Source organism: Sminthopsis crassicaudata, chromosome 4 (genome assembly GCF_048593235.1).
Source record: "Sminthopsis crassicaudata isolate SCR6 chromosome 4, ASM4859323v1, whole genome shotgun sequence".
NCBI classification, from domain to species: Eukaryota; Metazoa; Chordata; class Mammalia; order Dasyuromorphia; family Dasyuridae; genus Sminthopsis; species Sminthopsis crassicaudata.
Window position 1 is genome coordinate 452,506,864 of NC_133620.1, and position 12,643 is coordinate 452,519,506.

The 12,643-nt window shown below is 34.8% G+C and overlaps 1 protein-coding gene across 3 annotated transcripts in view; it reads left to right on the top strand.

Moving 5' to 3' along the window:
- Nucleotides 1-12,643, top strand: part of TAOK1 (TAO kinase 1) — a 130,545-nt gene that overhangs the window by 65,860 nt on the left and 52,042 nt on the right. For all 3 annotated transcript variants that reach the window (XM_074263760.1, XM_074263757.1, XM_074263758.1), the window contains exon 3: nt 8,560-8,631. In XM_074263760.1, coding sequence (XP_074119861.1) covers nt 8,560-8,631 — 72 coding nt within the window. The remainder of the gene's footprint in view (nt 1-8,559; nt 8,632-12,643) is intronic.

The following is a 12,643-nucleotide window of genomic DNA, read 5'->3' on the forward strand; positions in this document are numbered from 1 at the left end:
TCCTCCCTCCCTCAGAGACATTGTGGTCACCCTCAGTAAAGCAAGTCACAGGAATTTTTTTTATTTCCCAGTATATGGAAACTCTGGATGAGGTATAAAACCCTTCAGCCTAGAGAGAACCTGCTAACAATGTCTGGTTCGGCTCCCCATCTCCCCTAAGGGCTCTCGGCCTTCCTGAGAAGTCAGGGGACAGTGACAATCTGTGGTGAGATTAAAGCAGAATGAGAGCAGGTGGAAGTGATACCCAGGTGGCAAACTACATACTATAGAAAGTTGTTTATGTGGTCCCACGTGCTCAGTGTTGTTTTTGTTACATAAAAAGGGGAAAGTCCTTAAAATAAACAGACTCCATTTTTCCACCATCCTCAGGAGTCCTGCCTCATCACTTTTCCACTAGGAAGGAATATTTAATCACCCTGTCATGGGGGCTCTAGAAAGCATGGGTACATTTTGTCACCCCAACTTGGGGGCTCTAGAAAGCAGGACACAAGAAGTATATATAAAAGTTATGTTTACACAATACTATAATTCATTAAGTGTGCAATAGTATGTCTAACAAACAATGTACATACCTTAATAAAAAATGCTTTATTACAAAAAAAAAAAAAATTTGCTTACCATCATCTGAGCCTTCAGCAAGTTGCAATCATTTTGATGGTAGAGGGTCTTGCCTCAATGTTAATGACTGCTGACTAATCAGAATGGTAGTTGCTGAAGGTTGGGGCAGCTGTGGCAGTTTCTTAAAATTAGACAATGAAATTTGCCACATCAGTTGATTCTTTTTCCACAAAAGATTTCTCTGTATCACTCAATGCTGTTTGATAGGATAGTTCTACCTTTTATAACTGGAGTTAATCCTCTCAAATGAGTTTCTGTAATATTCAGTGATGTTGTGTCTCAGGGAACAGGGAGTCGGGAGGTTAGGGAGACAGATGGGAGAATAGCGGATAGTAGGAGTAGTCAGAACACACAACAATTATTAATTAAGGCTGCCATTTTATATGAGCTTGGTTCATTGTATCCCAAAACAGTTAAAATAGAAATAGAAAAGACCACAGATCACTATGAGATGATGATGATGATGATGATGATGATGATGATGATGATGATGATGATGATGATGATGATGATGATGGAAATATTTGAAATATTGAGAGAATTGTCAAATGTAACACAGAGATAAAACATGAGCATATGCTGTTGGAAAAGTGATGCCGATAAACTTACAAAATACAGGGTTTTCACAAGCCTTCAGTTTGTACAACAACAACATCTGGGAAGCACAATAAAACAAAGAATACCTATATGTAATAATGTCATGGAATTTCTAAAGCCAACTGGAGAGAACTTTTTTTTTCTGGTGTTACCTAGATAGTTCAGTTTATGTATTGAACGTGTGGTTTTTAATTTTCCTAGTAAAAATATTTCCTCCACTTAGTCCTGCTCTTATGCCATATTTGGATCTAGAGAAATCACCCTAGGTTCTCAAAGGCTCTACAACCAGAATATAAACTTAGATTTTCTCAGTGGAGAAAGACTTACATTTTCAAAAGATTGATTATTGGGCTGAGCGCAGTGGGTCTTTTGGCAGCAATAATTGTCCAAAGTCTGCTAAGTCAGTATGTTTTGCAGGTGGGCTCAGAGGAAAATGGACTCTTTAACTGGCTACATGAGAGATCTTTAGACTATCCAAATAGTCCCATTTTATAGCATTAATTTATGATAGCATGAAAGCAAGTGCTACCTTTAATAGGGATTGTCTTCAAAGCCCTCCTTTTCTTCACCTTTTTAAAAAAGTGTTTTTCCCTTTTTACCAGAGGAAAACCATAGACAGGCCCCTAAAACAAAACAAATGAATAAACAATAAAATAAGATTATCATTTTTGATTAAAAAGTAATAGATTTGTTGAATTGAATTTTGCTTATAAAGTTAAATCCAGACTTCCTAGCTTGAAATTGAGGGCTAATAAATGTTTGAATTGAATTGATTGCCTTGCCCTTTAAGGTACTTTAGGGCAATTTGACTAAGGATCAGGCTCATGTTGGTGCTCAATAAATGTCTGTTTATCATCTGAAAAGGTTACTTTGAAAATATCTTTTCAATTACTATCTAGCTACAGTTCCTAAATAGCTTTTATAGCAATCCTATTAAAATAAATTCAAACTCCCAGATTTGAGTTTTACTATTTTGAAGCCTTAGATGGGTGTTCTTTTCTGTATCACCAATTCTTTAGATTTGTGGCTTCCTGACTAGCAACTGAAGGGCCTATTTGTATCTCTAGTACTTATTAGTACTTTGCATACAGTAAGTGTTTATTACTGTGCTTTTTCCTTCATTCAGAACTGGCTAATTATGATTATAAAATAAAGAAACAACAGAAATTGGAATTCACATGCCTTCAAAACCTGTGACTAAAAAAATCCATTATTCTACAACCAGTCTGATGATGAATCTCTTATGATTAAGCTAGTTAGTGGTTTGACCAGAGGCTCCCACCACACCCATACTCCATGTCTGTTTAGAGTGGTAGAATTGTGCAGAGTTTATGCTCCATTGGCAGAGTGAGAACACAGGGTTCACTGCCCTTTTCCAATGGAGCAACAGTGGAGGGCTTAACTGGATGTGTACACTTCAGTGTTTTTTTAAAAAGGGGGTGGGGCGGTGTTTTTGGAAACAATTATTAGGAAAAATGTCAATTTCTATGCACCATATAGATTGTAAGTCAGATTTGCATTTGGATTTCAGTTTTGCTAACTTTGGACAAGTCACTTCTTTTATATGTATGAAAGAGTTGACAGATGAGTTTTGTTTTTTTTTTCCTTTCTTTTTTTTTTAAGTGATTTAAGATTTTTTATTTATTAATTTTATAATTATAACTTTTTTGACAGTACATATGCATAGGTAATTTTTTTTAACAACATTATCCCTTGTACTCCCTTCTGTTCCGAATTTTTCCCCTCCTTCCCTTCACCCCCTCCCCTAGATGGCAGGCATTCCCATACATATTAAATATCTTATAGTATATCCTAGGTACAATATATATGTGCAGAACCGAATTTTGTTGTTGTTGTTGCAAAGGAAGAATTATATTTGGAAGGTAAAAATAATCTGTGAAGAAAAATAAACAAACAAAAAAATGCTCACAGTTTACACTCATTTCCCAGTGTTCCTTTTCTGGATGTAGCTGATTCTGTCCATCATTGATCAATTGGAATTGGATTAGCTCTTCTCTATGTTGAAGATATCCACTTCCATCAGCATACATCCTCATACAGTATCATTGTTGAAGTGTATAATGATCCCCTAGTTCTGCTTGTTTCACTCAGCATCAGTTGATGTAAGTCTCTCCAAGCCTCTCTGTATTCCTCCTGTTGGCCATTTCTTACAGAACAATAGTATTCCATAACATTCATATACCATAATTTACCCAACCATTCTCCACTTGATGGACATCCATTCATTTTCCAGTTTTCTAGCCACTATGAAAAGGGCTACCACAAACATTTTGGCACATACAGGTCCCTTTCCCTTCTTTAGTATTTCCTTGGGATATAAGTCCAGTAGTAGCACTGTTGGGTCAAACAGTATGCACATTTTGATAACTTTTTGGGCATAATTCCAGATTGCTCTCCAGAATGGTTGGATTCTTTCACAACTCCACCAACAAGGTATCAGTGTCCCAGTTTTCCCACATCCCCTCCAACATTCATCATTATTTGTTCCTGTCATCTTAGTCAATCTGGCAGATGTGTAGTGGTATCTCAGAGTTGTCTTAATTTGCATTTCTCTGATCAATAGTGATTTGGAACACTCTTTCATATGCGTGAGAGATGAGTTCTAATATGAAGTGCTATATGTTTTTTAGGAGAAAAAGCTCAACTCTTTCTGGACTGCTCTTTTGTTGGATAAATCATAATTCTTTATAACCCTGATGGGTAGAGTTGTTGCAACAATTTAAATTATGGCTAGTTATTTCTTTAATTCTAAGAGCAGGAAGACAATGTCTAAAGGTGTAGAAATTATATTCCACATTGTTCATGGGTATTAAAAACAATAGCAACGACAACCATGAATCGTAACAGTTTGGGTACAGATGCAATAGTGAGAATAGTAAGTGGTCCAAGTAAATTAGAAGTGTTTGGATCTTAGCAAGATCAAGAATCTTAATGGTCTGCTTCAGAAATATTTATTTTGCCAGAATACTGTGGTGTTGTGAAAATGGAAGCAGTCTTGGAGTCATAGGTTTGGCTTTTACCTTTGCTATTTTTATTGTCTGTGTGACCTTGAGAAGTTACTTTGCCTTCTTGGTGCTTATTTCTTCATCTATAACTAGTTTATCTTTTACCCCTTTAAGGTTTAGGGCCCTGTGCCTTGAATATTTAGTAGAATGAAATTTTTTGTTCACCTGTGTAAAAGAAGTAGAGCTTGCTAAATAACTTTATATTGGTTTCAGTATGATAGCTTGCATGCTTGTATGTAAGTTAACTTTGATCATAGCAGTGGTAGTATACAAATTTCAGGTTGACTTTCTGCTTTACTACTTCATAAGAGTTTAATAATAATGGTGGAGTTTTTTTGAGTTTAATAATAATGTTAAAGTTTTCTCATTTCTACCATTGAAAGTTAAATACTTTCTCCTGTTTTCAAATTCATATTATTAATTTAAATAATATATTAATAGGTTAGGTTGTAGCTAATTATTATTTTAAAAAATTACTCTTTTTAAAACACTGCTTTTTAGTATTTACTCCTGCTTTTTTTTAACAGAGAAGAATAAAAATTTATTTCACTTCAAAATGGCTAACTATAAAGCATTTTTGAAAGCATAACAGTAATAAATGACATAGTTCAAATATAACTTGTTGTGAGATTTAAAAATTCAGAGATTTTTTTGGTTTCTATTTCCATGATTTTTCAGCTTTATTTTAAAAAAAGATTAGAGCATCCTCCAATATTTAAAGTCCTGTGAATTTTTTTTTTTTCTCTCATTGTGCTGCATCCCTTGGCTATCATAGATTGCAATCTCTCTAAGCGCTAAGTAAACAGTCTTCCTGAGTGGCTAACATTAAAAAAATTCATTCCTCCATAGTTAATTTTTTAAGAATAATAAACCTTTCCACATTTAAGTGGGTTGATTCTCAAAAGACATTTCCACTATAGGCCCTGCATTCAAAGCCTTTCTACTTGGTAATATCTTCTAGGATTTATAGAACTGAGGGCTTTCAGTACCAAAATGAACCATCAAAGAGGAATTTAGGGGAGATGAGATATATACAGATTCATAAATCAAGTCACATTATTTACTATATGCACATATATACATGCGTGTATCATATGAAATATTTTTGTATGTACATATATAGAGATATATATTATGTGTATACATATGCTGCCTATATTACAGAACTATAATTTCATCAGTTTTGGGAACTGCCAGTGAGGAATTTCTTTTGCCAGCTCAGATTGCTGTGTTCTTTCATAAGGGAGAATCTTATCAAGTTGCCTAGGATTTTGAGGGGTCATGCTTGTCCCATTGCCTTACCTTTTTGATGATTGTGTCTGGTACCACATATCTAATTCCATTCAAGAATTGTACTTTTTCTGAAACCCATCTTTTACAAGAATTAATCAGAAGTATGTTCCAAAGGGATAAGAATACTGTTTTAAACTAGGCAGAGTAATCAAGGCCACAATATCAGAATATGTCTTTGAAACTGAACCCATAGTCTTGCATAGCAGAGGGAACTGACTCTCTAGAGCACCAGATTGAGACGTATGCCATTGAGTTTCTGGTAATATAATAGATGGCCTTGAGATAATTGGCAGACAGAGCACCAAACCAGGAATCAAGTGGAATATCGGTCAGTGTCACAAGTACTTTGTGACTTTGAAAAAGTCACTTTATCTGTTGATTTTCCATCATTAATGTAGGAATAATCTGGTCTCTCCCCCCCACCCCCCCAGTTATTTAACTTAATTGGAGAGGGGATGATACATGTAATGGATAAATTCTTAGAGAAAAAGAGTCCATTTAATTGGAATCACACTTCAAAGGATTAGGCTAGACATACTTTGTATTTTTTAAGAAAGCAAATTAATTATCTTTTTATGATATTGTTCATGCCAAATTTTTAAAGATATAGACCTAACTAGTCTTCAAAATCTTTGGAATCCAAATAACACATTAATTACAAACCATTCTTATTTTATTCATATTGTAGTTCCACCAAGGAATTCCATCCTAGGCTACACTTTCTATAGATGGTCATCACACTTTGAATAGTTGACCTTCATATTTCTTAGGCACACTAATGACAGGATATCTCCCTATCTTCCATCTTCTGAGCCAGCCTTTCCCTGTGGTGGCTTCCAACCCAAAAGCCCTCCTTGTTGTTTGAAGCCAGTAGCAGCAGCTTATAGCCAGGTCCAGTCTCCTTTCTTGTCCTCTTTGGAATGTGTCTACAAATATCTCATAGCAAATTCTTTAAAGGGATTTAGAAATTAATCCATTCTTGGGTTAATCATTTTATTCTCTGAGCCTAAGCTTCCTTTTGTATGTAATAAGGATATTGGAAGAGTCTGACATTTATGGACTGAATCTAGAATCTAGAATGCTAGAAGAAAATTCACTTGCATGTCTTTCTTGCTTTGTCTTATTACATTTATGAACCCTTCAGATCTCAAGGTTTTAATTATGACTGATAAATCTAATAGTGCTAGTGATATATCTTTATCAAGGAAAAAGGAAAGCTTCCTGTTTTGAAGTGACCTGGGGTATATGTGTATTATAAAATAGGTATACAAATCAGGCATTTACTGATAACAAATCATAATTTTGCAATCCCTACATTCAATTTCGAGACCCCATATAGGATCACGAACCACAGTTTAAGAAGCTGGGCTGTATATTTTCATGCAATGGCATTCAGTATTTTGTCAGCACAACCAGTGTTTACTATGGGGAAAGCTTTTTTTAAAAGGCAAAAAACAAGTAAATATATAAATAAAAGGTAAATAAAAGCAAGACTTTCAATTATGTTTTTTTCTATTTTACCTGCAGTACCTTGTTATCAGCATTATTTTTTTCAGTGATAAATCTATGGTATGACAACTATATTAGGGTTAAAAATTCAGCCACAATTTAAAACAATGTTTCTTTATTTCTTTTTTTTTATTAATTAATTAATTTTTACAAAAATTTTATGCATAGGTAATTTTCCAGCACTGACAATTACAAAACCTTTTGTTTCAACTTTTTCCCTCCTTCCCCCTACCTCCTCCCCCCAGATGGCAGGTTGACCAATACATGTTAAACAATGTTTCAATGGAAACTTCCAGTAAACTTTTGGAGTCCAATCCTTTCATAACTTGGAGACTATTTATATTTGGAAGACTTTTTCAACATTCTTAGATTTAGGATGCATTTCTTAATTTAAATACAATCATAAATTAGGCTTGAATACATCCTGGTCTTTTTCTTACTTGATCTGATTTAATGAGATTTTATTTCTGTTTTGCCTTTTATTTGCAAAGATTAAAGAAAAAGATAAAATTGAGAAAATTTTTACCACCCAGAGAGAAATCACCTGACCTATTTTGACAAGAATACTTTTAAACTCAGAATCTGCCTTAATGTTTAGCAATTATGTTGGGTCATAGAGGGGAGTGCTGTCAGGGGATGAGGGGTTAAAATATGAAAAAATAAAAGCACATGTTGACAATACCATAAATGTCCTAGAAACCTCGGACTATTTGCGGGGAATGTCAACTTGGTCTCTTTCCTGGTGATAATTGCAATTTATTTGTGTTTTTTAATTGGTGTGTGCCTCCCTCTTCCATTGTCCCTTTTGGATCTTTCAGAGGTTTCTTGCTATATTGCCCAAAGGGTCTTTTATAACTGTTGGAAATTAGTATTTTCTTCACTACCCCTGAAATCCAGGGTTGGGGATTTTTAGAAAACAGAGTGTATCAAGCCCCCATGCATATTCATTTCTGAGCGAAAGATTTTAGGAGTCCCTAAGGTAAGAGAGACAGCGAAGAAAAGTAGGAATAGCCTTCTCTTTCTCTTTTGTCCTTTCCTCACTCCTTCCTCCCTTCCTCCATTAGAATTGGACATCGACACACTGATCTGAATTATAGAGACTAGGCTAGACTTTGCTAGAAAGTTCATAAATCCTTCCGAATGTCTAACTGGTAGAATATATTGAACTCTCTCCCCTTCTGACTAATCTTTCTATGAGTAGAATGCATGTAGCATATAGCAGCCACAGTGACCAACTAACTCACCCACTCATTACCCCTCTTTCTCCCCCCCACCCCTTTGGTTTTTCAAAAGCCTTAAAATAAAACTCTATCATCTCTTTCAGTAGGAGAGAGTGGGTGGTTTTGCATAATAGACGAATATTTGGAACCTTGGAAACAGGAATCAGGGAATAGGGAAGGATCACTGTTTATAGTTAATTTATAATGCTTACATTCACAGGAATAATTTTGCAGATCCTATTGTTTGAAAAATGTATGAAATAGCATAGTAACGCTTTTCTTTTATGATGTTGCAGGCACGAGATGTGCGCACTAATGAAGTTGTGGCCATCAAGAAAATGTCTTATAGTGGAAAGCAGTCCAATGAGGTATGTGAAAATATTTATGTTTATGCTAAACTCTGACACAGGACTAACCAGGAAAGAGAACATTCTGGCTCTTCTCACATAATTAAAAAAAACAAACAAACAAAAAAAAACCCTGCTTTTTAATTTTCAAAACATACACAAAGATAATTTTCAACACTTACCCATGTAAAACCTTGTGTTCCAAATTTTTTCTCCCTTCCTTCCCCTCACCTCCTCCCCTAGACATCCAGTGATCCAATATATGTTAAACATATGCAATTCTTCTATATATATTTCCACAATTATCATTCTACCAAAAAAAAAAAAAAATCAGATCAAAAAAGGGGGAAAAATGATAAAGAAAACAAAAAGCAAGCAAATAACAAAAAGGGTAAAAACACTAAACTCACATTCATTTAGCCAAACAGTGTGTATATCACAGATCAGTTATTAGTTTTCAAGACTAAGATCCTGCAGAATAACCTGACAGTGTGGTGAATAAGAGCTGTGCTTCAAAGCAATCCCAATAGACTTGGGACAGAAAATGTCATCTGCATCCAGAAAAAGAAATAAGGAGACTGAATATAAGTCAACATGTGCTGTGTGGTTTTTTCTAAATTTTATTTCTCCCATGGTTTTCCCCTTTGCTCTGATTTTTCTCTCCCAACATTATTCATAAAACAATGTATATTAAAAATAAATAAATTTACTAGGGTGGGGGAAAAAAAAGCCCTGAATTTGGGGTCTGGCTGCAGATTCTGATTTCAGCTCTGCAGCTTTATGGACGTGAGTTTACTCATCTGTCAAAGGGAGTATTGGACTAGATGGCCTCACTGTGATCCTGTGATCCTATAAACATAGTAACTTTAGAATGCTTTTAATTTCATGCTTTTCTTGATGGGTCAGCTAATATGGTGAGGTTGCCTTATGGTCAGTCTTGTGAATATAGTCACTTACTGTACTGCCAGTGTAACACTTGTGTATAGTAATAGACAAACCTCCACTGATAGAAGGCTTGATGAATTAGCTCTTACTATAGCCTTAAAAATGGGCAAATAGTTGCTTTCTTAGTTACTTGATAGAGGGATAAAGGCATTTTAAAATTAATGAAGACCCCTCTCCCCCAAATTAATGTAGGCAAGTAGATAATCTACCTTCACTTCCTTAATTTAAAGCCCACAAAACTTCTCAAGTCTTTGTACTCTGGCTTCTGTTTCCACCACTACTGTGCTAAAACTCTTCTCGCTGAAGTTAATTACTTCCTTGTGGCCTACCCAATGGCCTTTTTCAATCTTTATCTTTTATGTGGTATTTGACTTTATGGACAAATCACTCCTTGATACGCTAGCCTCCTTTGACCTCCATGATTAGGCATAGATACATTTCTCTGCCTTTTTTTTTTTTTTTTTTTTAACTTCCCTGTTTCTTCCCATCTCTTAAACAGAAGTGTCTTTCAGAGGTCTATCTTTGTTCTCTTACTTCTCTTTAAATATTATAAAGTAAAATTTATTGATATCTTTACTTTTTCATCACAGTCTTATTTTAGGCAAGCTTCATCTTACCATCTGTCAATTAAAGATTCCCTTGTAAAAAGAAAAACAGTTGTGTGAGACAGTAGTGACCACAAAAACAGTCAGACTTTCAAGGTAAGAAAAAGCAAAAGAGGATTTATTATGATATTTAGAGAAAGGGCAGAAAAAGTATCAGTAGAGAAGTGCAAAGCAGAAACAGCAAAACATAAGATTAAATAAGACCCTGAACAGAGAAGCTCCCTCCCCCATTCTTTTCCCCCTTTCCCCCACTTTTCTCCCTTGTCTGGGGAACTCTGACCTTACATTCTAAATGCAGAAGTCTATCCCAGAAACAAAAGAGTATTGGTAAATAAAAACAATTAAATTATCCCTAGAATTGCCTTTAAAAGAAGTACTTAAATACTAATTAAGAGGTAGTAGGAAACCGGAGGGGAGATGTTCATCCAAGACAATGGAAAGCCTGCAGGTTTTTGGCTATAGCTCAGTTTGTTATTGCAAACTTTCAAGTCACAATTAGGGCATAGGTCAAAGCTACATTCTTATGAGGGGTCTTCACTCAGTTTTTCCCCTATACAATTAGTTAAGCAAAAAATCAATAGGGCTAACTGCATGGTATAGTGGATGAAACACTGAATTTGGAGTTAACCCTAAATTAAATCTTGTCTCAACCACTTACTATGTGAACTTGGGCAAGTCACCAAATTTCATCCATGAAAGTGAGGCAGTTTCAAGTTTTTACTTGATCAACCATTAATGTTTCTTCCAATTTTAAAGTTTTAATCTTAGGAATTCATTTGAGATCTCTGCCTCCATATATACTTTTTGATTCTTTTTTCTGTTCAGTATTCTTTTCATTTACATTATTGGCTTTGTGTGTATACATGTATTATTTATTTCTATCTTGATCCATTCATGTTTCTCCGAATTACTTATATTAATAATTTTATTACATTTATTTGCCACAGTTCATTCAGTGTTTCCCCAATCTCTGTGGAAGCACACATTATTTTGGTTTTTCGTTTTGTTTGTTTTTTTACTATGCAGAAAGTGATATATATTGTTTCTTTATACCTTTCTTTGACCTAGTTGAGGATATATGCTAAGTAATGTAATTGACTGATGGATGTGTCTCTCTTCAACAATGAGATGATTCAAACCAGTTCTAATTGTTCAGTGATGAAGAGAACCATCTACATCCAGAAAGAGGACTGTGGGAACTGAGTGTGGACTACAACAAAGCATTTTCACTCTTTCTGTTGTTTTTGCTTGCATTTTGTTTTCTTTCTCAGTTTTTTTCTTCATTCTTATCCGATTTTTCTTGTACAGCAAGATAACTGTATAAATATGTATACATATATTAGATTAAACATATATTTTTTGAACATATTTAACATGTATTGGACCAACTGCCATCTGGTGAGGAGAAGGAGGGGATAATTTGGAACAAGGCTTTCCAAGAGTCAATGTTGAAAAATTACCCATGGATAGGTTTTGTAAATAAGCTTTAATTTAAAAAAAAAAGTAGTGGAATTGATGGGTTTCTGGGTCCAAAGAAGTTAATCCTTTTTTGACAAGATTCCTGTTGTTTTCATAGACGGTTAGATCAATTCACAGCTCCACCTACAGTTAGTTTTTCTGTCTTATCCCTTCCAGCGTGGACTTTTCCAATTTTGTCATTTTTATCAACTTGCTGGGCAAGAAGTGAAATCACAGATTGGTTTTGATTTGCATTTTTCTTTTTATTCATGATTTGGAGCATATTTTCATATAGTTTTTGATTGAATTCCTTTAGTTACATGCTCTTCATATTCTTTGACTTTATATATTGAAGATTTATCACTCTGTCCCTGTCCTCCACCCCAATATCTTAACTCTTATATATTCTAAGTACTTAATTAAATATTAGTTTGAATTAATTCACTTCTAGGGCTTAATAGTTCACTTCTATGCATATGACTCCCAAATCTCTCTCTCCCATATCGACATCTTCCCAAAGATCTGAACCCATATTTCTGGCTTTCAAATAGATGTGCCTTTTCTGAAATGTCTTGCTCATCTCAAACTATTTCAGACCCCTCCTATTTTCTTACCTGGACTTTTATAAGAGCCTCCTAACTGGTCCTCCTACCTTTAGACTACTCCTTCTTCTCTTTCATATTGTTGTCTTGGTGACTTTTCAAAGACACTGCCATTTCTACTCAAAACCCTTCTGTGATTCCCACTTGTCTAATAAATATTAGAAAATAAAATAATTAGTAACCTGCCTTTTACTAGCCTCCACAGTTTAGGGCCCCTCCAACTTTCCAGTCTCCCTTTTCATTACTCTTTTTCTAGTACTATACTTTTTAATTAAATTAAACTGTTCTCATTGTCCTTTGTTCTCTGCCTTATGTCTGGAGTGGACTTTTCTCTGCCAGCTGCTTCACTCCCATTTTCTTCTTTTCATTCAGATGCCACTTCCTGATTCTCCTAAGTAAAATTCATCACACCCTTCTGAGATT